Source organism: Macaca thibetana, chromosome 11 (assembly GCF_024542745.1).
Source record: "Macaca thibetana thibetana isolate TM-01 chromosome 11, ASM2454274v1, whole genome shotgun sequence".
Classification (NCBI taxonomy): Eukaryota; Metazoa; Chordata; class Mammalia; order Primates; family Cercopithecidae; genus Macaca; species Macaca thibetana.
In genome coordinates, this window is record NC_065588.1 from 9,745,909 (window position 1) to 9,773,721 (window position 27,813).

Below are 27,813 nucleotides of genomic sequence, written 5' to 3' on the forward strand. Positions count from 1 at the left end.
CCCTCACCAACACTTGCTATCTCTTATCTTTTTGATAATAGGTAGACAGTAGATCTTGAATGCCTTACTAAGTACCATATTTTCACCATGCCTTGGAGTTGCAGTTTATGTCATAAACATTGACTCAAATACTCTAAACAAAATTTTCCCCTTAAACCTAATATTTTTTAACCTGCCTAAAATACGGTTAGACATGCTTTCCCCATGGAATTTTGACTTCATAGTTTGAGATTCAGGAATAACCTCAGAATTATAATATCCAATACATAGTAAATTTATTTAATTATCTAATTTTGCAATAGCACATTACAGTGACAGATAACCTAACTTCTCGGGGTTAATTTTTCTGCAAAATTTTCTTACAGATGTGTGCTTTAAGGCTGCTTGATTTCAGACCTAACAACTATAGAAGGAGGAAAAGGTCAATGTTTGGAGTGAATTCTGGACTAACTGGGTGGATATAGCCTTATCCTGAATCACTTTAGAAGATTGCTATCAACATCATTCCAAAAAGGTGGGAATGTGGATTTTCCATCATGGGACAATTTTCATCGGATTTCTGCTCTACTGGTGTCATTATGTGTCGTTCCCCGAAAGTATCGAATACTTCCAAACCTTACTTTCATTGTGTATGATTTTGTAACGACACATTTTCCTAAAATGTTTTCCTAAGTAATCTATTTTCTAAGTAAATGGCACAAAATGAATTTTGCTTTGATTTTTGGTCTCTTCAAAAGTTATTGTTAACAAGTATTATAAATCCTTATGCATGGGATACAGGAATTGAGCCATTATTTTAGCCATGTCATATGCACTTGAATTTATAGAATTCAATTTGGTGATGAATTATTAGGGTAAGCAGATGTCTATTTTGCAGAATTTTATTATGATGAGTCTTATCAGATACATTTACCATTTTCATTTATTTGATTTCCATGGATAGTTGGGCATATTTTTAAGAAAGGTGGACATTCAAGAGATCTATGATAGTAAATACTTCTGTTTTTCAGCTTTAACTTCAAAGTTAAAAGGTATAACTTATTTTCCGTCAGAATAACTAAAGATTTAATTACATATTTTCTATAGCTTGTGTGTGTGAGCCGTGGGTAGAAGAAGTTATGGAAGAAAATGATGTAATAATAAAATTAAAATGGGAAGAACTATGGAATGGCAGGAAGAGTTAAAGTCCCTTCCCAAACTCCTTTAATTATGGGTTTCTGGTGTCAGAGTTAAAAGAATGGAATTTAATCAATGTTCTGCCACAATTCAATTGTGTAGTGGTTTAAAACATGATAGACTATGATAGATGCACAGGGATTTAGCAATTATTTACTAAAACTTTCCTGGAGATGAGCCATGACATGGAAGGGATCAATGAAGGCCACACATACACATCAGGATTAGAATCTAATTCTCTTCAGCTGGTCTGGGGGTTCTTCCCATTGAAGGGGAGCCAGAGATCACCTCCAAAGCCCCTTTTTAGCCCATAGTGGGCTCTTCTATTGGATCTAGAAACTAAATTGGCACCAGGCAGATGAACAAAATAAAAGTATACACATTTTATTCATTTTGCATGTACATGACGAACTCACAAGAGAGTGAAATCCAAAGAAGTGGCCTAAGCAAGATGCTTTTACGCTTTTTAGACCAAGAATGATAAATGTGAAAAGAAATGACAAGACGAAGGAAAGCTGGCTGGGGGCAATCCATTTTCTAGAGGAGTCACTAGGAGATATATTAGTTGTGGGGGGCTGTCAAATAGGCGAAAGATAAGTGTTTATTAAATATCTTTATTCAGGTTCATTGCAGCATCCAATTCCAGGTCTCTGTCGGTAAGAGCTATTTTCTTGCCCTTGTGTGACTAGGGTAGCCCTCCCAGAGGAATCTTTATGGCTTGCCACATGTGGGAAGTGACAGGTCAGCTCTCCCTTTCTGAATCTGCAATTTCTCCACTGTTTTAAACACAAAACAATCAATATACCAATTTGGCATATTCAGGGACATCCTTCACTCCATCACCATAGACTATCACTGTTTCTTTAAAATGATACATGTTTTCTCTATGTCTCTGTTTCCTCATTTTGTAGAATGAATATGATAAACATGAACTTCCGTAAGATTCATACCAGTTGAACAATTCTCAGAATTTGTTCACTTTGTGCCACTGAATGTACATTAGGTAGTACCAATAGTATGTGCAGTTAAAAGTACAGAGATCAGTAATGGGAAGCAAATAAATTGAGATGGGATTCATAGCCAAGAGTCAGGAGACACTTTATTTCTCACAAGTGTTAGTTCTTTTTGGCAGATCCATTTCATTTCTGTACTACAGTACTCAGAATACACAGATGTCTGTGAGATGTAAACACAGCTGTTTTCTTTAGCATCACCTGTAATTTTTAAGCTGGAGAGGAAAAGAAAAGTCTGTCTTAGTGCTTAGGATTTTCTCATAGCTATTCTCACTTAGCCATTATTTCCTAGGACTCTGAGGAAGCAGTAGAAAGATAAACTGTTAAACAAAGAAGGTACACAGTCACAAATATAATGGTATGAACTTTTAAGATAGAGCTAATGTAAACCTCTGGAACTTTCAAGTTCATCTTCATTGGAGAACAATCCCTCTAACAAGAAACTTCACAATTACATTTAAAAAAGAAACAAACTTTGGAAACTGGGGATTCAATCTTTTTATTGTTCTACTAACAGGTCACGTTGAAATTCTTTACTGAGCCACAGTTTTCTGAAATATTTAGGCTATAGCCACCTAATATTTAGGGGAGGTATGGAGATGAAATATGAAAATGTGACAATACTTCAAAAATATATGCTCAGTAAATATGATAAATATCTGGAGGCATGATGGATGTTCAGAGTCTATAGAATTTGAAAGCAGTGAAAAAAAGTGGCTCAGTTCATGGTTATGCAGTCAGAGGTTCCTTTCATTCTCATTCTAAACAGAGGTGAATGGGTGTCTGCAGCAATATAATATTAGTTTCAAACAAGCATGAGTCCCATGGCTCACTGCAGGTAGGAGGTGGCGATATAATTCAAACAATGGGACAGGCTGTATTAGGGTTGAGTTGCAAAGATGATGTGAGTTCAAGACTCTCCTATTTGTCTCAAACAGATGAGGTGGTGGCAGCGTGCAGGGCTCCATTACAGCTTTTCTTTAGTCCTTTGTTCCATTTTTTTCATGTAGCCTCTTGGGGCTGTTTGTCTGATTTCTTCCTACTGCCCAACCTTCTAGTCAAACCAAGAACTTCTTTCAACTGGGCTATTGCAAAAGCTCCCTATATTTTATCTCTTCCACCCTTTTAATTCTTTCTTAAATTATCAGGGTAATTTTTTAAATGCCAATCTGGCCAAGTCAACAATTCCTTTTCCAAAAGGCCCTCAGTGGTTTTCCAGGCCTTCCTTGATGAGACATCTGGCTAGCTCTTGTACATTGTCTCCTGTAGCCCCTAAAACAATCCTGTAAAAAATACTATGATTCTTTCCTTTCTTTCCTTGCCTTGCAGATAAAAACAGAGTCTAATTGGTGCTATAACATGATACCTTTCAGGTTTACCTGATCACTCCTATCTTAAAGCATCATCTTTCTCCTCAGAATAAAATGAGAGGTTCAACTGAATTTACTCCATCCACTTTATACATATTTATGTTCACATTTCAATGTTTTCAAATTTTATTTTTTACTGGGAACCACAATAAAATAAACATTTTGCATTATGACCCCGTTAAGAAACACATACAAACTATATTTAATAAATGCTAATTCACCAATACCGTGTTTGAAAAGATAAGAATAAATTAATAGCAAACATACTTTCATTTATTTGTAAATAAAATATAGAAAATAACCCCCAGAAAGCAATATAAAAATCAAGAGAGTTGTTTTTAAATATAATGTGTATGTTTGGCTTTTCATAAATTTATTCTAGTCCAGAACATTTATTTTTAAATCATCTTAAATCTTACACTTTATGAAATTTTTTCTTAAAATCTTACACTTTATGAAATTTTTTAGAATGTGACTCATATAATGTTAAAACCTTGCCGATTGAGCCAACATTTCTTTCAGTGTTTAATACTTTCCATACTTAATAAATTATTAGTATACTTTAGACAAACTTAAACATTCTCTTATGTTTTAAATTTTAACCTCTTGTTTTTCGGGTGACGGAAAATACATTTTAAATGTAAATTCTGCCAATTTGACTAAATCATTTACAGACTTATTAAATATAACTCTTTATATTATCTGTTTTGAAAAACTCATTAAAAGTTCTTTACAGAAATGTGGTTGAAGGCCTACACATTTTTGCTTGTGAGGGAAGAAAATACCTTACCCTTTTCTGCAAAATTATCCACGAATTCTGCTAAAATATGAAATTTGCCTGTGTTGCATCAACCCTCATAGTACGTTGATGGTAATTTTGACCATCTTACACAAGATAAAAGCACGTAACACTGAAGAGAAAACAGCAAATAGCTCTTTTGTGGCTTATACCTGTTTTCATCACATCCTCTAATGTACCTCTGCCTTTCACACCAGTGGTTCGAATATACTGCAATTTTTGTCACAGCGTGGGTGTCTGGGTTCCACACTCTGATATTTACTATTTTTTCTTTTCTTTTAATGCCAGCTGTGACCCACTAAATTGGTCTCATTACCTGCTAATGTATATTTTCCCACAGTTTGAAAAATACAATGTAAGACATTCTGTGTGCCAGTGGTCTCCAGATAATCACTATTTTTAATTTAATGTGCCCCTTCCAAATAAGTTAGTCTATTTCCTGTCCCCTAAAACTCCATTGCAGATAAATATATATTTTCTTATAAAGAGCTGATATATTTTCATATATAGAACTTTCCAACCAACTTTGAAATCATCCATCTTCTTAGCATATTCTGAACCTCTGGAGAGTTTTTAAACCAAATTAAAACTACAAAACTCAATCTTCAGTGTTACCATTTTGCAGTGTAAACCTGATATAAATTGAATATTAAAATTAGCTCATCTAATACTCACTCATTAGAACTTAGAAAAGAGCCATTTATCCACTTCCAGTTCTTCTCTGATAACGAAAAATTTAATCCAATCCAAAATGAAATTGCTTTGTCATGTATCAAGTTCTGTGTGCGTGTCTATAAATGAAACAGAAGGATATTAAATCTGCTTATCTATTCTTGGTTTGATCCCCTAAAACCTAGTTCAAGCATCACCTCATCTCTGAAGTCTTTCCGAACTCCTTGTCAGCATTAATTATTCCTTCTTTGTGATATTTCTGTGTTTTTATTTCTATTATTGTATTCATCACCTTATATTTAATTATTTTTTTACATATCCACTTAGTCATTCAAATTGTGAAGTCAAAGTCATCACTTCCATTACATAAAACCCCGGGCTAATGCACAGACGTATTGGTATGCTTTAAAGAAAGTGTTAAGTTTTATTAAGGTATTTTATTTAATGATTTACCAATTCATCCTTATCTTGAATAAGCAGCAAACTGGATTCTTTGGTGGAACAATCAGCTAGACTGTTATTCCAAGGGCTGACAGTGTGAGAAAATAGCAAGCATTTCTCTTGGACTTGCTGCCAATATATTGGGCAGTTTAAGAGATCTGGTCTTTCTAAAGTGAAAAACGGAAATAAGAAATAAATGTTATATTTCTAACCTATCCCTGACACACCACAACCAATCACGCACACATATCATTCTAAATGTTCAAAGTTTTTTATTATCACTGTGAGAAAAATGAATTTGTTATAAAGTTGAGGTTTTTCAAGACCTACTGTTCATTCTGGTACCAAGAATTGGGAATTAGTGACCAGTTAGCTTGAGCATAAATGGAATCATAAAATATCAAAATAGGAAAATACCATCAGAATAATTTAAACAGCCACATCTTACATTTTAAGACAGTGAGAGACAGAATAACTTGTTTAAGTTCAGCCAATCAGATGAAATATTTCTATTTCTCAGTTTCCTTAAATTCATCACCAGTGCCTATTCCACACTACACAGGCAACAATATAAAACTCATGTAAAAAGTGCTGATTTTAAATGATGCACAAAATGCATAGCAAGTAATTATTTTCACTAAATTAATGAGAAATACCATGGAGAAAAAAGTATAAGAAAATTTCTAATTGTTGAATGAGGTATTTACCTACTTAATGTGATCTATTGGATAGAATTTTCCAGAGGGACTTTCAGGTTCTCTTAAAACTTCCGTTCTGTGAGAATGTGCACACAGATCATACTCCACTACAGTCACTCAACAACAGTCACCTTTTTTTATTAACACACGCTGGAGAAAGACTAATGTGGCTGCATGGTGAGGAAATATAATAAATAGTAAAGAATTCATTCTATGTTTAAATTCTATCAATTATCTTCAGGCCAAACTTAATAGCTCACTAAGATAATCAAATATTTCACATATTTTCGTATCAACAATGGAGTATCCTAGCAGAGGCTTCTCATGAGGCAGCATGCTTTGCTGGTTAAAACTTTAGGTCAGAAGTCAGACCACGTACGTATAATTCCCAGCCTCCTCACTTGGTGCTTATGTGACCCTCAGCAAGTTGTTGAATCCTTTTATGCCTCAGTTTTCTAATTCAGAAAAGCAGAATGATAAGAATATCTTAACATATGGATTGTTATGAATTGTACCAAAGGTAACACATGAAATCTACAAATATTAATTGTTATTCTTAGGAAATTCAATCCACACAATTACCTGTTGTTTTAGTCCTGTTCTGTTGAATGTCCACACTGCATTTTCCTATTGATGGTTTCTGTAGTAAGGATGCCACTAGTACATAACGAAAAACAATTAAGAGTATTAAATGCTGAAATGTGCGGTGGAGTGGATATATTACATTTGTTACTTCAGGAAACTAAATAATCTCAACAAGCTTGAATATGGACAGAAGATAAAAGTATTAGCAATGTGGTAAAAAAAAAAAAAAAGGTCTCACCTACAGGAAGCATACAGAAACAAATAAGAAAAAAACAAAACAGGTGGACTCACACAGGCATTAGGTTGCCTGTGTCTACTAGATAAGTCAATCTAACAGCATTACTTAAGCTCTTAAATTGCCTACAGTCTCACCCGAACTTTATCATCTTCAAAATGAGTCTAATTGTGCCTGTTCCAAGGGAGAGATTATCTGCTGCAATCTGGAATTTTAGTAGGTACATAATAAACCATAAATAACTGGAAATTTTTCTTTTCTTTGTCATCATCTTTGTGGCCCAATTGTGATCTTTTTCAAAAGTTCTTGGGCCACCTATATAATACCCCGTGATGACTCTCAGGGCAGTTAGGAACACAAATACGAAAGGCTGGTATCCAAAGTGGATATGGACTGACTGTTAGAAGCATTGTTTCATGACTTTTTATTCATTGATCTTTCACTAAGATTGGGGTGGCCGAATTATGTTGAGATGCTCTAAGATACATGATGGAAGTAGAGTAAGTATTACGCAACAAATGATGTTGCCTCACTTACCTGAAAGACTCAACCCAGTAACAACCAAGACAAGGAGAATAATCCCAGCACAGCTAAGTTTCAGGGCAAATTGATGCCAAGGTGAACCGTGACAGACATCTGAGAAGTTAAAAAGAAAAAAACAAAAACAAACAAACAAAAAAACCCAAAAACCTTCAGTTAACTCAGTGGAGTACATCTGGCACAAAAATGTACTTGGGATAACATAGGGACAATTAGATTCAGCTTAGGGGATGGGGGCAGGGAACAACCTGTATCCATCATTCTAAAAGAAGAGTCCTGCAAGATGGGTTCTCAGATCCAACAGAGTTTGCTTATTGATAAAATACGAACACTTATGCATGTGTGTATACAAAGGATTGGTATAAGAATCAAATGAGATAGGTAGAAAGATGTTTTGAAAATTACCAAGTGCTATACAAAAATGAAGTGCATATCTTAATGTAGGTAGTAAGTCAAAGTATTTCGTCCAAGAAGGAAGACCTTCATTTAGTCAAGATATTTTTTGAGGCTCTATTTTGTGCCAACCACCATGTTAGGTGCCGGTGATATACAGAAATTCTGTTTTTGGACATGGAATCCTGTGCTTTGCTGTTGCCTAGAACAAACATCTCCAAGTTGGGTCAAATGTATGGCCATCAAAGGAGAAGGTTTTGTGACTGCATACCATTTTCAATATTATCACTAGTATAACATAACATGCGCTTATGTCTACAACATCGCATAGTCTAAACCCAGTGTCAGATAACTGCTTTTCTCTGTAATCATTTCAATTACTATATAATGAGTCTCCCATGTTCTTCAGAAGTTATGATTATATTGATGAAATGTTATAAATTCATCACAACGTTTTCAATATATTTTGCTCTATATCTTTGAAAACATGAATTAATAGAAAAAATAATAAAGAGAGACTTACTTATAAAAATATTCTGGAGAAACATGGGGACATAGCTTACAAAATTAAATCAACTCTGATAAGGAATTATTCTGGTAGTATACGCCTCAGTTACACTGCTAGAAGTTGTGCCTACATAGCTCCCATATCTCTGATTTAATTGTAAGACTCCCTCCGCTCTCATTTGGTTTTTAACATATTAGATCTATTATAATTATAAATTACTTTATAAATTCTATTATTAGAGCCAGAAGCTTTTATAAGTAAAGGTTTTCTAATTTATCTGAAGCTATGGATTTGTTTGTATTATCTATTCTTTTTTATTTTTTCTAATATTACTCCATGTAAGTGATTCCTTGCTATGAGTTACATGTTAAAAAATTTAGCATCAGATAGACTATAATATTATCCTTTATTCTCATTATATGTTTCAGAATGGCCATGAAGCCATTTCTACTTTTAATGGTCCATTATCCTTGAGGATTAAGTCATGCAGTCCGTTTGCAGACCTGATAGTCTCTCACATTGGATGCTCACACTGATATAAGTGAATTAGCTCTCTCTAAAACGACCCTGAGGAGATAGAATTTAGTAGCATTAGAGGTGATCGAAGATTATGGGAGGAAACATAATACATTGGAGTCAGGGTTGTAACATATGGATTATCATCTGGAACTATTTAGGACATGCTGTATCAGTGGAGGGGGGCAAGGAGGAGTAGATACCTAGAGGAGACTCCAAGGCCCCAGGGATACATCTGAATGTGAGGAAACCAAGCTTGGTAATATTGGCCTAGAACTTCTAACGAGAGCTATGTGATACAAGAATGGCTACATGCAGTCAATGAGCCCAAGACAGCACTGGGATGGCTTTCCTTCCAGTTTTATAGACATACATTATTTCATCTTTCTGTCTCTTTCTCCCGCTCTTCTCTTCCTTGAAACTCTAAGTTTGTTTGTCAAGTGGAGAAAGCTCTGTAAAGCCACTATTTTAATTGCTAAATTAATTAATTTTTATATATTTATTTATTTATTTATTTATTTATTTATTTATTTTTGAGACGGAGTTTCACTCTTGTTGCCCAGGCTGGAGTGCAATGGCGCGATCTCGGCTCACCGCAACCTCCGCCTCCCGGGTTCAAGCTATTCTCCTGCCTCAATCTCCCGAGTAGTTGGGATTACAAGCATGCACCACCAGGCCCGGCTAATTTTGTATTTTTTTTTTTTTATTATTAAAGACGGGGTTTCTCCATGTTGGTCAGGCTAGTCTCGAAAGTGCTGGGATTACAGACGTGAGCCACCGTGCCCGGCCTAATTCTATTACTAACATTAATTTAGTAATTTTTCATTACTAAAGTCTAACTAACATTGATTAAGAACAGTCTTTCCAATCTAGCAAATCTGAGTGTGAACATGCTATTTTGGAAAATACGTTCAACCTTCATAACCCACACATTTCCTCATCTGTGAACTGTGGAATAATATCTATGTCATAATATTTTGGAGAGGATTATATGAAACAATTCTTCTAAATGCTGGGCACAGTGTCTGGCACATGGTAACTGTTCAATGAACAGCAGTTCTTTTTTCTAAAAGGTTTTTTTCTTAACTATAGGTAAAAGGCAACTTGGTGACTTTTAAAAACTTATTCGTTCATGCTAAAATGTAAGGAGTTGAGTGGAGCGTACTGTGTCTGGGAGGAATGTACTCCTGTACTGTGTTTCTGTGGCACCACATGACATTAGAATTAACGAAGTTACAATAAATCACTACAGAAGTCAGGCAGACGTTAGTTATCTGGAAATACCTACCTATGACTGTTCTCCATTTGAGTTTAAAAAGTATGTGAAATCATCTGATTTCATTGTTCTGAACATTCCACTGGCTTTTCATCAGGCAAATCTGAGTCTGTAGAATGGCTCATATGTCCCTACTTAAGCTGGCCCTCACTTCTATTGGATGTTATCACTCACATCTCTCTCTCTGGTTTCGTTGACTGCCTTAGATACAATCACCATGCTACAGAGTGACCACAGCCTCAACAGTTTAGCCAGAGTCCAGTAGTGGTTTTACATTTTGCCCTCACACCGTCTGGCCTCCATATGCGCACTCTGCACGCAGACACCTCCTACAATTATCACAGGCATGTTTTCATTTTGAGGTTTTTGCACTTGTTGGTCACCTTCATAGAAGACTCCTCTCTCAGGGTCTTATGTCTTTGTCCCTCGCTTCTGTCAGGTTTTGACTCAATGTCATCTTCTCAGGGAGGCCTTCCTTGATTATTCTGTTTGATATGCTACCCTCCCCGAAAGCTAAATCCTATTTTCAAATTTTTCTCAATAACACTAACACCATCTCATCTTTTATACTGACTTAGTTGTTTATTTTATTGATTGTGTGCCTTCATTTTTTTTTTAATTTTTATTTTTTATTATACTTTAAGTTCTAGGGTACATGTGCACAACCTGCAGGTTTGTTACATATGTATACATGTGCCATGTTGGTTTGTTGCACCCGTTAACTCATCATTTACATTAGGTATTTCTCCTAATGTTATCCCTTCCCCCTCCCCCCACTCCACAACAGGCCCCAGTGTGTGATGTTCCCCTTCCTGTGTCCAAGTGTTCTCATTGTTCAATTCCCACCTATGAGTGAGAACATGTGGTGTTTGGTTTTCTGTCCTTGTGATAGTTTGCTCAGAATGATCGTTTCCAGCTTCATCCATGTCCCTGCAAAGGACATGAACTCATCCTTTTTTATGGCTGCATAGTATTACATGGTGTGTATGTGCCACATTTTCTTAATCCAGTCTCTCAATGATGGACATTTGGGTTGGTTCCAAGTCTTTGCTATTGCGAATGCTGCCACAGTAAAGATACTTGTGCATGTGTCTTTATAGTAGCATGATTTATAATCCTTTGGAGATATACCCAGTAATGGGATCACTGGATCAAATGATATTTCTAGCTCTAGATCCTTGAGGAATAGCCATACTGTCTTCCACAAATATGCTTCCATTTTACTATAAACTCTATGAAGGAAAATAATTTTGTCTATTTTGTTCACTGCTGTATTCACAGCATGCCTGGCACAGAGTATGAGTTTATTTTTGAATGAATGAATAAACTCTAGAGGCATTTTTGCAAACACCTTATCCACTTTTCTTTTTTTTTTTTTTTTTTTGAGGCGGAGTCTTCACTCTGTCGCCCAGGCTGGTTAACAGACCAAACCCTTGCCATTTGACCATAAGCAAGATAAGTTATCACTCACATCTCTCTTTCTGGTTTTGTTGACTGCCTTAGATACAAGCACCACGCTACAGAGTGACCACAGCCTCAACAGTTTAGCCAGAGTCCAATAGTGGTTTTATAATTATTTAATATCAGACTAGTGTTCTATAGTCACATACTTTGCTCTGGCTTTATTCTACTCTTGTTTTTTCTTTCAGGTTTACTCTCAGAATGACATTTTATAGGATAATTATTACAATCCAAGTAGAAAAAAATTTCCGCATCCTTTGGGATCATAGCAACATTTGGGAAGAGTCTCACTATCTCTATATTCATTTTCTGACAATGCCCATTTTCCAACTTTTGCTGAATATGAACAGAGGAAAAGAAAGACTTACTCTTTAAAAAAAAATCTTGCTCAACCAAATCCTCCCTATAGTTATTAGAATCCTCTAATTTTCTCTACTGTTATATGAAAATTATAGTGAAACTTAATTGACAGCTCTAAGATTTTCTTCTTGACTTAAAACTTTGAGAATTCAATAGTTTAAAACTTAAACAGTCTTGAAACAGCACAAGTCAAATACTCGGCATGATATGGAATGAATATCAGAATGGTAAACAATTGTAATATTATCGATGACAGTAAATCCAGTTAGATATCAGAAAATAATTATGTGTCATAATAATTTCATACTGATTTTCTGCCTCAGTTTCTAGTTTCTTCCCATCCATCCACAGGCCATGCTATCCATCACGTATTACCTCACATTGGTGTTCCCCGCGTCTTTCACTCAGAATCCTAACTCTTCAGAGACACAGGAAAGTGCCAGTTTCAACAAATGGTAAGTAGGTTCATTACTGATATGCTTGAGTATTTTGTGGCTTGTCTCTTTCTAAGCTGTGATACTTTTCAAACTAGAAACTATCAGATAGTAATGATATTCAAATCTTTGATCTCGAATTTTTATTTTCCAGAAAGTTTTCCCCTCTCTTGAGAGAGTGAAGTATGTCACTCATTAAGCCTATACTTTATATATATATTTATATATAATATATATATAAGATATATGTATTTTATATATATATGGAGAGAGAGAGAGAGAGAATCTCGCTGTGTCACCCAGGCTGGAGTACAGTGACACAATTACAGCTCACTGCAGCCTTGATCTCTTGGGCTCAATCAATCCTCTCACCTCAGCCTCCTGAGTAGCTAGGACCACAGGCGTGTGCCACACACTTGGCTCTTTTTTTGTATTGTTTGTAGAGATGAAGTTTTGCCACATTACCCAGGCTGGTCTTGAACTCCTGGACTCAAGCAAACCACCCACCTCAGCCTACCAAAGTGCTGGGATTACAGGCATGAGCCACTGCAACTGGCCTACACGTTGTATTCTGAAAGGAATATTATGGATGAAAATGCACTGGGACCTAATCATAGTATTGATATTTTGTAGAGGAATTTGGACTAACGTACGTTGTTATTACAGCAAGTTTGCAATGTGTGTCTTAAATATTCCTTAGTTCACACATGTAAAATATTTTTCCTTCTTTCCTTCCTTCCTTCCTTCCTCCTCCTCTTTCTGTCTCTTTCTCTCTCTCTTCCTTTCTCTCTCCTCTTTCTCTCTCTTCCTTCCTTCCTTCCTTTCTTTCTTTCTTTCTTTCTTTCTTTCTTTCTTTCTTTCTTTCTTTCTTTCTTTCTTTCTTTCTTTCTTTCTTTCTTTCTTTCTTTCTTTCATTTATTCTTTCTTTCCTTCCTTGTGGAGCAGGGGTAACCCATAGGCAGTGTGCCCAATGTAGCCTAAAGTGTTGTTTCTTCAGAGTCTTTTAACCAAGGCTCAGTAAGACAGGTGATGTTTGCTTTTCATGCTAACTGGATTGAGAAAAAGAAATGTATGAGGTTTAAAATTTTTGTCCAAAGTTGTGATTATCTACAGGCAAGCCATGCAACACCCATTAAACATTAATATAAAACCACTGCTCATCTTTAAAGCAATGATTTAAAGCCATAAATATAACAGGAAGATCTAATTCTGGAAGATATACAAATGCCGAAAGGAAAATTAAAGCTACTTACCCCGAGGAAGAGATGAAGGTGAAGAACTTTCTGGGCCTGAGTCCTTGGGTAAGGTTAACTCAGCATACATCATTTGTTGGTCCATTGCAGACAGAGGAAGGTGGCATTAAACTTGCATATAAGAAAAAACTCTCAATTCTGTGAGGTAAAATCAGCAAAAGGAAGCGTTCTGCCTGCAGTACTTTGTTGTCTCTCTTTTGTCCCCACCCACCTACACTTCTTGGTGGTGGTTTTCTCCGCAAATTACTGAGACAATCCACTCACTGCATGTTCATTATGCCTAGCTATGTAATATCTACTTTCCTTAATTAACTGGCCTGTTGTTTGACAAAATTCTGGGAGGCTCGTTTGTTCTTGTTTTTATAACCATTCTTTTTCTGTTGCTCTCTCAGGGCCAGTACCAGAGTGAAGCAGATGAGGCATAGCCTGGGGTTCCAATTTAAGGGGCCCCCACAAAACTCAGTAATTAACAGAAATAATATTTAGCACAATTTTGTAAAAGTAAAAATTAATGTAAAAAAGTCCATAATGCTATTCAAAGACTCTAAAATCTTCCTGAAATATCTGTGCTTCAAAGAAAGTGGTGAAATGTGAGAAATGGGAACATAAATGTGAGAAAGCCCAATGAATAACACAACAGAAAAAGCAACGTGCTAAAGATCAATAGCCTACTGTTAGCTTAGCGCTAAAGGCACTGTTGGATATGATAGCATTTTCACATAAGTAAAAGTATTTGGAAACCATCTGAATTGTAGGAAGTGGAGCATATGGAATTTTTTTTTATCTCTTTCAAAGATTTTCTTTTTCTTTCGAGGTGATTATAGAATGTGTATACTTTTTTTTCCTTTTTCTTTTTTTATTATATTTTAAGTATAATAAGTACGTTGTGCACAACATACAGGTTTGTTACATATGTATACATGTGCCATGTTGCTGTGCTGCACCCGTTTACTCATCATTTACATTAGGTATATCTCTTAATGCTATCCCTCCCCCCTCCCCACACCCCACGACAGACCCCACTGTGTGGTGTTCTTCACCCTGTGTCCAAGTGTTCTCATTGTTCACTTCCCACCTATGAATGAGAACATGCAGAGTTTGGTTTTCTGTCATTGCGATAGTTTGCTCAGAATGATGGTTTCAAGCTTCATCCATGTCCCTACAAAGGACATGAACTCATCCTTTTTTATGGCTGCATAGTATTCCATGTGTATATGTGCCACATTTTCTTAATCCAGTCTATCATTAATGGACATTTGGGTTGGTTCCAAGTCTTTGCTATTGTGAATAGTACCACAATAAACATACGTGTCTCTATAGCAGCATGATTTATCATCCTTTGGATATATGCCCAGTAATGGGATGGCTGGGTCAAATGGTATTTCTAGTTCTAGATCCTTGAGGAATCACCACACTGTCTTCCACAATAGTTGAACTAGTTTACAGTCCCACTAACAGTGTAAAAGCATTCCTATTTCTCCACATCGTCTCCAGCACCTGTTGTTTCCTGACTTTTTAATGATCGCCATTCTAACTGGTGTGACATGGTATCTCATTGTGGTTTTGATTTGCATTTCTCTGACACCCAGCGATGATGAGCATTTTTTCATGTGTCTGTTGGCTGCATAAATGTCTTCTTTTGCGAAGTGTCTGTTCATATCCTTTGCCCACTTTTGGATGGGGTTGTTTGATTTTTTCTTATAAATTTGTTTAAGTTCTTTGTAGATTCTGGATATTAGCCCCTTGTCAGACGGGTAGATTGTAAACATTTTCTCCCATTCTGTAGGTTGTCTGTTCACTCTGGTGGTAGTTCCTTTCGCCATGCAGAAGCTCTTTAGTTTAATTAGATCCCATTTGTCAATTTTGGCTTTTGTTGCCATTGCTTTTGGTGTTTTAGTCATGAAGTCCTTGCCCATGCCTATGTCCTGAATGGTATTGCCTAGGTTTTCTTCTAGGGCTTTTATGGTTTTAGGTCTAACATTTAAGTCTTTAATCCATCTTGAATTAATTTCTGCATAAGGTGTAAGGAAGGGATCCACTTTCAGCTTTCTACATATGGCTAGCCAGTTTTCCCAGCACCATTTATTAAATAGGGAATCCTTTCCCCATTTCTTGTTTCCATCAGGTTTGTCAAAGATCAGATGGTTGTAGATGTGTGGTATTATTTTTGAGGGCTCTGTTCTGTTCTATTGGTCTATATCTCTGTTTTGGTACCAGTACCATGCTGTTTTGGTTACTGTAGCCTTGTATTATAGTTTGAAGTCAAGTAGTGTGATGCCTCCTGCTTTGTTCTTTTTGCTTAGGATTGTCTTGGCAATGCGGGCTCTTTTTTAGTTCAATATGAACTTTAAGGTAGTTATTTCCAATTCTGTGAAGAAAGTCATTGGTAGCTTGATGGGGATGGCATTGAATCTATAAATTACCTTGGGCAGTATGGCCATTTTCACAATATTGATTTTTCCTATTCATGAGCATGGAATGTTCTTCCATTTGTTTTTGTCCTCTTTTATTTCATTGAGCAGTGTTTTGTAGTTCTCCTTGAAGAGGTCGTTCACCTCTTTCAAAGATTTTTAGGCACAGAACCTCAGAGCAAGACCTTAGGTGGACTGGGTTCCAAGATGGCTGAATAGGAACAGCTCCAGTCTACAGCTCCCAGTGTGAGCGACACAGAAGAGGGTGATATCTGCATTTCCAACTGAGGTCTGGGTTCGTCTCACTGGGGCTTGTCAGACAGTGGGTGCAGCCCATGGAGCAGGGTGGGGCATCGCCTCTCCAAGGAAGCATAAGGGATCAGAGAATTCCCTTTCCTAGCCAAGGGAAGCCGTGACAGATGGTACCTGGAAAATTGGGACACTCCCACCTTAATATGGCACTTTTCCAATAGTCTTAGCAAATGGCACACCAGGAGATTATATCCCGCACTTGGCTCAGAGGTTCCCACACCCACGGAGCCTCACTCACTGCTAGCGCAGCAGCCTGAGATCAAACTGCAAGGTGGTAGTGAGGGTGCTGGGGGAGGGGAGTCCTCCATTGCTGAGGCCTGAGTAGGTAAACAAAGCTGCCGGGAATCTTGAACTGGGTGCAGCCCACTGCAACTCAAGGAGGCCTGTCTGGCTCTGTAGATTCCACCTCTAGAGGCACGGCATAGCTAAAGAAAATTCAGCAGAAACTTCTGTAGACTAAAACATCCCTGTTTGACAGTTTTGGATAGAGTAATGGTTCTCCTAGCATGGAGTTTGAGATCTGAGAACAGACCGACTGCCTCCTCTCGTGGGTCCCTGACCCCCAAGTAGCCTAACTGGGAGACACCTCCCAGAAGGGGCCAACTGACACCTCATACAGGCAGGTGCCCCTCTGAGATGAAACCTCCAGAGGAAGGATCAGGCAGCAACATTTTCCGTTCTGCAATATTTGCTGTTCTGCAACCTCCACTGGTGATACCCAGGCAAACAGGGTCTGGAGTGGACCTCCAGCAAACTCCAACAGACCTGCAGCTGTGAGTCCTGAATGTTAGAAGGAAAACTAACAAACTGAAAGGACATCTACACCAAAACCCCATCTGTATGTCACTATCATCAAAGACCAAAGATAGATAAAACCACAAAGATGGGGAGAAACCAGAGCAGAAAAGCTGAAAATTCTAAAAATGAGAGTGCCTCTTCTCCTCCAAAGGAACGCAGCTCCTCGCCAGCAATGGAACAAAGCTGGATGGAGAATGACTTTGATAAGTTGAGAGAAGACGGCTTCAGGCAATCAGTAATAACAAACTTCTCCGAGCTAAAGGAGGATTTAAAAACCCATCAAAAAAGAAGCTAAAAACCTTGAAAAAATATGAGATGAATGGCAAACTAGAGTACAGAGCATGGAGAAGACCTTAAATGACCTGATGGAGCTGAAAACTGTGGCATGAGAACTACGTGACACATGCACAAGCTTCAGTAGCTGATTTGATCAAGTGGAAGAAAAAGTATCAGTGATTGAAGATCAAATGAATGAAATGAAGTGAGAAGAGAAGTTTAGAGAAAAAAGAGTACAAATAAATAAACAAAGCCTCCAAGAAATGTGGGACTATGTGAAAAGACCAAATCTATGTCTGATTGGTGTACCTGAAAGTGACAGGGAGAATGGAACCAAGTTTGAAAACACTCTTCAGGATATTATCCAGGAGAACTTCCCCAACCTAGCAAGGCAGGCCAACATTCAAATTCAGGCAATACAGAGAATGCCACAAAGATATTCCTTGAGAAGAGCAACTCCAAGACACATAATTGTCAGATTCACCAAAGCTGAAATGAAGAAAAAAATGTTAAGGGCAGCAAGAAAGAAAGGTCGGGTTACCCACAAAGGGAAGCCCATCAGACTAACAGCTAATCTCTCTGCAGAAACTCTACAAGCCAGAAGAGAGTGGGGGCCAATATTCAACATTTTTAAAGAAAAGAATTTCATATCAACCCAGAATTTCATATCCAGCCAAATTAAGCTTCATAAGTGAAGGAGACATAAAATCCTCTACAGACAAACAAATGCTGAGACATTTTGTCACCACCAGACCTGCCTTACAAGAGCTCCTGAAAGAAACACTAAACATGGGAAGGAATAACTGGTACCAGTCACTGCAAAAACATGCCAAATTGTAAAGACCATTGATGCTAGGAAGAAACTGCATCAGCTGATGAGCAAAATAACCAGCTAACATTATAATGACAGGAACAAATTCACACATAACAATATTAACCTTAAATGTAAATGGGCTAAGTCCTCCAATTAAAAGACACAGACTGGCAAATTGAACAAAGTGTCAAAGCCCATCAGTGTGCTGTATTCAGGAGACCCATCTCACATGCAGACACACATAGACTCAAAATTAAGAGATGGAGGAAGATATACCTAGCAAATGGAAAACAAAAAAAAGCAGAGCTTGCACTCCTAGTCTCTGATAAAACAGACTTTAAACCAGCAAAAATCAATAGAGACAAAGAAGGCCATTATATAATGGTAAAGGGATCAATTCAACAAGAAGAGTTAACTATCCTAAATATATATGCACCCAATACAAGAGCACCCAGATTCATAAAGCAAGCCCTTAGAGACCTAAAAAGAGACTTAGACTCCCATACAATAATAATGGGAGACTTTAACACCCTGCTGTCAACATTAGACAGATCAATGAGACAGAAAGTTAACAAGGACATCCAGGAATTGAACTCAGCTCTGCACCAAGGAGACCTAATAGACATCTACAGAACTCTCCACCCCAAATCAACAGAATATACATTCTTCTCAAGACCACATCACACTTATTCCAAGATTGACCACGTAGGTGGAAGTAAAGCATTCCTCAGCAAATGTGAAAGATCAGAAATTATAACAAACTACCTCTCAGACCACAGTGCAATCAAACTAGAACTCAGGATTAAGAAACTCACTCAAAACCACTCAACTACATGGAAACTGAACAACCTGCTCCTGAATGACTACTGGATACATCATGAAATGAAGGCAGAAATAAAGATGTTCTTTGAATCCAATGAGAACAAAGACACAACATACCAGAATCTCTGGGACACATTCAAAGCAGTGTGTAGAGGGAAATGTATGCACTAAATGCCCACAAGAGAAAGCAGGAAAGATCTAAAATTGACACCCTAACATCACAATGGAAAGAACCAGAGAAGCAAGAGCAAACACATTCAAAAGCTAGCAGAAGGCAAGAAATAACTAAGATGAGAGCACAGTTGAAGGAGACAGAGACACAAAATGTCTTAAAAAAATCAATGAATCTAGGAGCTCTTTTTTTGAAAAGATCAGCAAAATTGATAGACCGCTAGCAAGACTAATAAAGAAGAAAAGAGAGAAGAATCAAATAGATGCAATAAAAAATGATAAAAGGAATATCACCACTGATCCAACAGAAATACAAATTACCATAAGAGAATACTATAAACACCTCTATGCAAATAAACTAGAAAATCTAGAAGAAATGGATAAATTCCTGGACATATACACCCTCCCAAGACTAAAGCAGGAAGAAGTTGAATCCCTGAATAGACCAATAACAGGCTCTGAAATTGAGGCAATAATTAATAGTCTACCAATGAAAAAAAGTCCAGGACCAGACGGATTCACAGCCACATTCTACCAGAGTTCCAAATAGGAGCTGGTACCATTCCTTCTGAAACTATTTCAATCAATAGAAAAAGAGGGAATCCTCCCTAACTCATTTTAGAAGGCCAGCATCATCCTGATACCAAAGCCTGGCAGAGACACAACAAAAAAAGAGAATTTTAGACCAATATCCTTGATGAACATCGATGCAAAAATCCTCAATAAAATACTGGCAAACCGAATCCAGCAGCACATCAAAAAGCTTAGCCACTATGATCAAGTAGGCTTCATCCCTGGGATGCAACGCTGGTTCAACATATGCAAATCAATAAACACAATCCATCACATAAACAGAACCAATGACAAAAAAACACATGATTATCTCCATGGATGCAGAAAAGGCCTTTGACAAAATTCAACAGCTCTTCATGCTAAAAACTCTCAATGAACTAGGTATTGATGGTACATATCTCAAAATAATAAGAGCTGTTTATGACAAACCCACAACCAATATCATACTGAATGGGCAAAAACTGGAAGCCATTTCCTTTGAAAACTGGCACAAGACAGGGATGCCTTCTCTCACCACTGTTATTCAACATAGTGTTGGAAGTTCTGGCCAGGGCAATCAGGCAGGAGAAAGAAATAAAGGGTATTCAATTAGGAAAAGAGGAAGTCAAATTGTATTGGTTTGCAGATGACATGATTGTATATTTAGAAAACCCCATCGTCTCAGCTGAGAATCTTCTTAGGCTGATAAGCAACTTCAGCAAAGTCTCAGGATACAAAATCAATGTGCAAAAATCACAAGCATTCCTCTACACCAATAACAGACAAACAGAGAGCCAAATCATGAGTGAACTCCCATTCACAATTGCTTCAAAGAGAATAAAATACCTAGGAGTCCAACTTACAAGGAATGTAAAGGACCTCTTCAAGGAGAATGAGAATACACTGCTCAATGAAATAAAAGAGGACACAAACAAATGGAAGAACATTCCAAGCTCATGGATTCGAAGAATCAATGTCATGAAAATGGCCATACTGCCCAAGGTAATTTATAGATTCAATGCCATCCCCATCAAGCTACCAATGACTTTCTTCACAGAATTGGAAATAACTGCTTTAAAGTTCATGTGGAACCAAAAAAGAACCCTCATTGCCAAGACAATCCTAAGCCAAAAGAACAAAGCTGGAGGCATCATGCTACCTGACTTCAAACTATACTACAAGGCTACAGTAACCAAAACAGCATGGTACTGGTACCAAAACAGAGATATAGACCAATGGAACAGTACAGAGCCCTCAGAAATAATACCACACATCTACAACCATCTGATCTTTGACAAACCTGATGGAAACAAGAAATGGGGAAAGGATTCCCTATTTAATAAATGGTGCTGGGAAAACTGGCTAGCCATATGTAGAAAGCTGAAAGTGGATCCCTTCCTTACACCTTATGCAGAAATTAATTCAAGATGGATTAAAGACTTAAGTGTTAGACCTAAAACCATAAAAACCCTAGAAGAAAACCTAGGCAATACCATTCAGGACATAGGCATGGGCAAGGACTTCATGACTAAAACACCAAAAGCAATGGCAACAAAAGCCAAAATTGACAAATGGGATCTAATTAAACTAAAGAGCTTCTGCATGGCGAAAGGAACTACCACCAGAGTGAACAGACAACCTACAGAATGGGAGAAAATGTTTACAATCTACCCGTCTGACAAGGGGCTAATATCCAGAATCTACAAAGAACTTAAACAAATTTATAAGAAAAAATCAAACAACCCCATCCAAAAGTGGGCAAAGGATATGAACAGACACTTCGCAAAAGAAGACATTCATGCAGCCAACAGACACATGAAAAAATGCTCATCATTGCTGGGTGTCAGAGAAATGCAAATCAAAACCACAATGAGATACCACGTCACACCAGTTAGAATGGCGATCATTAAAAAGTCAGGAAACAACAGGTGCTGGAGACGATGTGGAGAAATAGGAATGCTTTTACACTGTTAGTGGGACTGTAAACTAGTTCAACTATTGTGGAAGACAGTGTGGTGATTCCTCAAGGATCTAGAACTAGAAATACCATTTGACCCAGCCATCCCATTACTGGGCATATATCCAAAGGATGATAAATCATGCTGCTATAGAGACACGTATGTTTATTGCGGCACTATTCACAATAGCAAAGACTTGGAACCAACCCAAATGTCCATTAATGATAGACTGGATTAAGAAAATGTGGCACATATACACCATGGAATACTACACAGCCACAAAAAGGATGAGTTCATGTCCTTTGTAGGGACATGGATAAAGCTGGAAACCATCATTTTGAGCAAACTATCGCAAGGATGGAAAACCAAACTCTGCATGTTCTCATTCATAGGTGGGAATTGAACAATGAGAACACTTGGACACAGGGTGGGGAACATCACACACTGGGGCCTGTGGTGAGGTAGGGGTATGGGGAATGGATAGCATGAGGAGATATACCAAATGTAAATGACGAGTTAACAGGTGCAGCACACCTACATGACACATGTATACTGTCATGTGTGTCCGTGTGAAGAGACTACCAAACAGGCTTTGTGTGAGCAATAAAGCTTTTTAATCACCTGGGTGCCAGCGGGCCGAGTCCGAAAAGAGAATCAACGAAGGGAGATAAGGGTGGGGCCGTTTTATAGGATTTGGGTAGGTAAAGGAAAATTCCAGTCAAAGGGGGGTTGTTCTCTGGCAGCCAGGAGTGGGGGTCTCAAGGTGCTCAGTGAGGGAGCTTTTTGAGTCAGGATGAACCAGAAAAGGGAATTTCACAAGGTAATGTCATCACTTAAGGCAAGGACTGGCCATTTTCCCTTCTTTTGTGGTGGAACGTCATCAGTTAAGGCAGGGGCAGGGCATTTTCACTTCTTTTGTGATTCTTCAGTTACTTCAGGCCATGTGGAAGTATATGTGCAAGTCAAAGGGGATGAGATGGCCTAGCTTCAGCTCAGAGGCCTGATATATACATTTGTAACAAACCTGCACGTTGTGCACACGTACCCTAAAACTTAAAGTGTAATAATAATAAAAAATAATAAGTTAATAAATAAAAGATTAGGGAGGCGGTGGCCAGCTTCTTCACGCACTATGCACACGTAGTCCTAACCAGTTTTTCTCTTACTATGTAAATGGTACACCTGGTCGGACAAATCTTTCCTGCTCTATGTAAATCAGACACTACCCCCCCAAGCTCATCTATAAAACCTTCCTCATTTCACTACTGAAGTGGCAATCCATTTCTTCGGCACCCCCTCTCTCTGCAGCAGAGAGAACTCTACTCTTTCTTTTGCCTATTAAACTTCTTTTAGCCTCACTCTGGTGTGTCTGTTTTTCATGGCCATGAGACAACAAATCTTGGGTATTTACCCAAGACAGTGATGTCACTTCACCAGTAAGCCGGAGTGCTGATTATTTGGGTCAGAGATAAAATCACAAGGAGTTGAAGTTGTCTTCTTGTGCTGAGTCACTTCCTGAGTGCAGGCCACAAGATCAAATGAGCCATTTTTTCTATCTGGGTGGTTCCAGGTGATCCTTCAAGTGCAGGGTCTGCAAAATATCTCAAGCACTTGTCTTAGGTTTTACAATAATGATTTTATCCCCAGGAGCTAGTTGGGCAGGATGAGATTTTTGTAGCCCCCCAGCTGCATGACTCTTAAACCCTAATTTCTAACCTTGTGGCTAATTTGTTAGTTCTACAAAGGCAGTCTAGTCCCCAGGAAAGAAGGAGGTTTCTTTTGGGAAAGGGCTGCTATCATCTTTGTTTTAAACTATGAACTAAGTTTCTCCTAAAGTTGGTTCAGCCTATACCCGGGAATGAACAAAGACAGCTTGGAGGTTAGAAGCAAAATAGAGTTGGCTAAGTCATATCTCTTACACTGTGTCAGCTGTGATTTTGTAAAAATGGTTTTAAGAAAATTATGACACTGAAAGAGATCTGACCTAACCAACTCCGTCTTTCCTTTAACCTCCAACTGCCCTTGGTCATTTCTGGGTATGGGCCAAGCTAATTTGGGGAGAAATTTAGTTTATAGTTTAAATGATAGTAGCCCTTCCCCCAAAACTAAACTGCCTTTGTAAAGCTAATGAAAGTCCACCAGGCTAAGAGAATGAGAGGAAACTGAATTCTGCCAAGGTGTAGACATAAATGATTACCGTCCATTATTCCAGAGGTCACAAGATTGGCAACTTCCCCAGTTACTCCTGTAGATAACATCACTGTGGTAGAACCTATGATTGGCCTTTTGAAATGTCTTTTGGAGTTTCTGCATTTCTGATGACTGATGACTCCACCCATACCCGCCAGGTGGTCCTGTGGCCCCACCCAGAAGCTAACTCAGTGCTCGCAAGAACCATTTTCCACACCTTAGGATTGCATCTCCAACCAATGAGCCACACCTTTTTCCTAGCCACCTGCTCCTCTCAAAACTGTGTTTGAAAAACTCCAGCCTCCAAATTTAGGAGAAGGCTGATTTGAGTAGTAATAAAACTATGTTCTCCTGTTTATCCAGGTTTACATGTGTACAACTCTTTCTTTATGGCTATTTTCCCGTCTTGATAAATCAGCTCTATCTGGGCAGCTGGCAAGAAGAACCCACTGGGCAGTTACAGGACGGTCCAGAAAGCTTGCAGTCCTGGCATACAGACAGAAACGTTCACTGCTAGAGTGGTCAAAGCGACAGTTCCTACAGTCCTTAGGAGAGTCAGCTCTCAGCACAGGAGAGAGTAAGGGGATAAGCAGATGTTTGCAAAGGATAAGGAAGCGGGTACAGCACAGCACAAAGAGGTAACCCACCCCCAGGAGTAGGGGGTTTATGTTTTCGGGTCTCATCACCCTCCCCAACCCCCATGCCCTGGAGCTTTGACTATGCAACAATCAGGCCTGAAAAGGGTCTGAGACCACTGGCCTGGGACAGATTTAAGAATCTCTACTCAGGCTGGGCACGGTGGCTCACTTCTATAATCCCAGCACTGTGGGGGGCTGAGGCAGGTGGATCACCTCAAGTCAGGAATTCAAGGCCACCCTGGCCAACACAGTAGAAACCCCATCTCTACTAAAATAAAAAAATTAGCCAGGCGTGGAGGCAGGTGCCTGTAATCCCAGCTACTTGGGAGGTTGAGGTAGGAGAATTGCTTGAACCTGGGAGGCAGAGGTTGCAATGAGCCATGATTGTGCCATTGCACTCCAACCTGGGTGACAGAGCAAGGCTCCATTTGGAAAGATGTTTTAGGAAGGTGAGAGGAGAGGAGAGATGCTTAGCTGTTCTGGGTACTTGCTTCCTGCCTCTGGTGCAGCTGGGAGGTGGATAAAGGAAAATTCTCTTCAAAAGTAGGTGGAAGAAATTAGGGGTTCAGGGAAGCATTCAATAGATGGTGTCTCCAGGGAGCAGGTTTCAGGAGAAGGTAGGAGTTTTAGTGGCCAGAATAATATGTCTATTATACTACCTGCTTCTACATCATACAGACAGAAATCAAACTGTCCACAGCTCAGACCAGACCTTATGCCCTGTGATGAGCTTCAGTGCTTCCGGTTCAAAACTGAAAATAAGAACCCCTTCCAGGTCAAAAATCTTACCTTTGGAATAATGAATTTCCACCCTACTTCACAAATTACTTAAATAACACTTTTTGAATGACTGAAGTTTGCCAACTATACTTTGTACATATAAATTGTTTTCATTTTATAGTCACTGTCCAAGGTAGACAGTGTAGTCAACACATATTGAGCCTTCCAGGGACTACCCTACAATGGGCCCAAGCTCTTTCTTTCTCTTTTGGGGAGAGGGGGTGGCAGGAGAGACAAGGTCTCGTTCTGCTACCCAGGCTGGAGTGCGGTGGCGGAATCAGAAGCTCTGTTAACCCTGAAACATATATTGTCTCAGTCAGTCTCCACAGAGCACTGTTATCTCCAGATTATTCTGATTAATAAAAAAATTTTGAGAGTTTAAATATCTTGTCCAAAATAACAGAATATGTAAGTGGAAAAGCTCATACCTGAATCCATGCAGTCTGATTCTAGAGTCCATGGAAACTGACAGGCGGAGGACCAAATATGATGCAACTACTAAGTGACAGGTACAATTCGTCGGGGCAGAAAGGTGTGGTACATTGTGTCACCCATCATGTGGGTTATAGATACACTCTTATAACAAAAGACGGGTTAACAAGAGAAAAGCATAACACATTTACTTAATCAAAGTTTTCTATGATGTGGGAAATTTCAGAAATGAAGACCCAAAGACTCGAGGAAAACTCTCCACTTTTGTACTTCGATTTTATGGAGAACGTGATTGGACCAAAGAGTGTCATCTAAAGGCACAGACTGAGGGGGAAACCCCACAAGACCTGTTTATTCCAGTCTTGGCTTCCGTGTGCAGCATTCCTTCCTCCTGAGTAGAGGGCAAGACCCATTCTAGAATGAGGCTCTAATAATCTACTATTAGATAATGAGGGCAGATAATTTCTTTATGGACAGATTACATGGAAAAATAGAGTAAACTTAGAGTAATATTTCTAGTTTCTATAATTAGCTTTTAGAAAGAGGAATTCTCATTTCTATGGCATGCCTAGGGGAGAAAGGGGAGTCAGAGACAGGAGGACAGTAGAAGGTCAAAGAGAAACTTTGCTTCTGAGGCCCTTCCAATGTTTTCCATTTCAAAGTACTCAGCATGCCAGAGTGCCAATCTTTGGAGTATCATTTTCTAAGCCCAGAACAAATTCCAGCACACCTGTGTAGGTCTAACTCAAACACTATGATCACTCTTTTGCTCTGAACTGGTTTAGTACACTTAAACCAAAAGTCTGTATGAATTTGACCTGAAACAAAAAATGACTACATAATTTCATAGGATAAAATGCAAAAAATAAGTAAATGGTATTTTCATATATTTAGCAAATATTAGATAAATAAAAATATAGTATTTGGGAGTAAAAAAAAGACAGATAAGGAAAGCACTGTGATGGAGGGGTACAATGGCAACATGGTGGAGTAAGAAGTCCCGGACCCTCCTTCTTCCAATAAGTAATTAAGAAACAATTCATGGAAAAATTTCCTTTTTGAGAAATCAGAAACAAATTGAAAGGTGACTACACTTTGAGAGAATGCAAAACCACACTCATCAAAGTTAGTAGCAAAATTCAAAATAACCTCTGACCTAAAACTCTTCTCAGTGCCACATAATTATAGGAAGAAACTCTCTAGCCCTCAGCTTCACCTAGGGAAGAGAAGGGACTGATTTGTGCATCCAGTACTCCAACTTTTCTGAGGGGGTTCCCCAGAGGACTGGCTTCTGTCTTGCCATACTTGGAACTCTGAAGTTTCCAGCACAGTCTAGTCACCTTCAGGAGAACAAAGGTGGTGGCTTAGGCTGATAGATGCCATCGATCCTTCCCTCTGCTCAGCACACAGCAAGTAGATGAAAAATTCCCATCAGCTTCCCTTCGGGAATAGAAAGAGTTAATTGACGTACCCAGTACCTCGGTTTCTCCAGGGCTGCCCAAAAAATGAGCATCTGACTCACTAGTCCTAGAACTCTACTGAGTCCCGCGTATATTAGTCACCTGGGAAAAAATGAAGGTGGTAGCTTGGCCTGGTAGACACCATAGCTCTTCCCCAACCCTAGCTCAGCAAAGAGTAAGTTGGCAAAAACCCCAGATGCCTTATTTTTGGGGAGGGAAGAGTTGGTAAAGACCCCAAAATATGTGGCTGGGCTAATTTGTGGGAGTCCTTTCCTATACAAAGCCAGTCTGTGAAGATTAGGAGAGATGCCTACTTTGTCTAATGCACAGACATCAATACAGAGAATCACGAAAAAATGCAGGCAAAGATGTTTCAAAAGAGATACATTTTCAGAGACCAACCCTAATGAAACAGTTATATGATTTACCTGACAAGACTAAAAGTCAAAGATGCTCACCAAGGTAAAGA

The 27,813-nt window shown here is 38.5% G+C and overlaps 1 protein-coding gene across 2 annotated transcripts; it reads right to left on the reverse strand.

Annotated features, from left to right (window-relative positions):
- Positions 1-1,535: 1,535 nt before the first annotated feature.
- On the reverse strand, positions 1,536-13,892 carry KLRB1 (killer cell lectin like receptor B1). Of its 2 annotated transcripts, XM_050746826.1 has the most exons (6): positions 13,731-13,892; positions 7,527-7,625; positions 6,752-6,826; positions 5,484-5,638; positions 5,034-5,149; positions 1,536-2,404 (listed from the first exon to the last, which is right to left on the reverse strand). In XM_050746826.1, exons 1-6 carry the CDS (start codon positions 13,813-13,815, stop codon positions 2,251-2,253), a joined length of 684 nt encoding a protein of 227 aa, XP_050602783.1. In that variant the 5' UTR covers positions 13,816-13,892; the 3' UTR covers positions 1,536-2,250. The 2 variants fall into 2 exon arrangements, with proteins under 2 accessions (XP_050602783.1, XP_050602784.1); XM_050746827.1 differs by lacking the exon at positions 7,527-7,625 and having other exon boundaries at positions 13,731-13,876.
- Positions 13,893-27,813: the final 13,921 nt, after the last annotated feature.

Bases quoted from the DNA above. Each gene is read 5' to 3' on its own strand.
- KLRB1 (XM_050746826.1), bottom strand. From the start codon at position 13,815: ATGGACCAACAAATGATGTATGCTGAGTTAACCTTACCCAAGGACTCA. The intron at 6,827-7,526 runs GTAAGTGAGGCA...GTTATGTACTAG, and splicing joins TACTGGGTTGAGTCTTTCAG to TGGCATCCTTACTACAGAAA. The intron at 5,150-5,483 runs GTAAATCATTAA...TTTCATTTATAG, and splicing joins TTCAAGATAAGGATGAATTG to ACACGCACACAGAACTTGAT.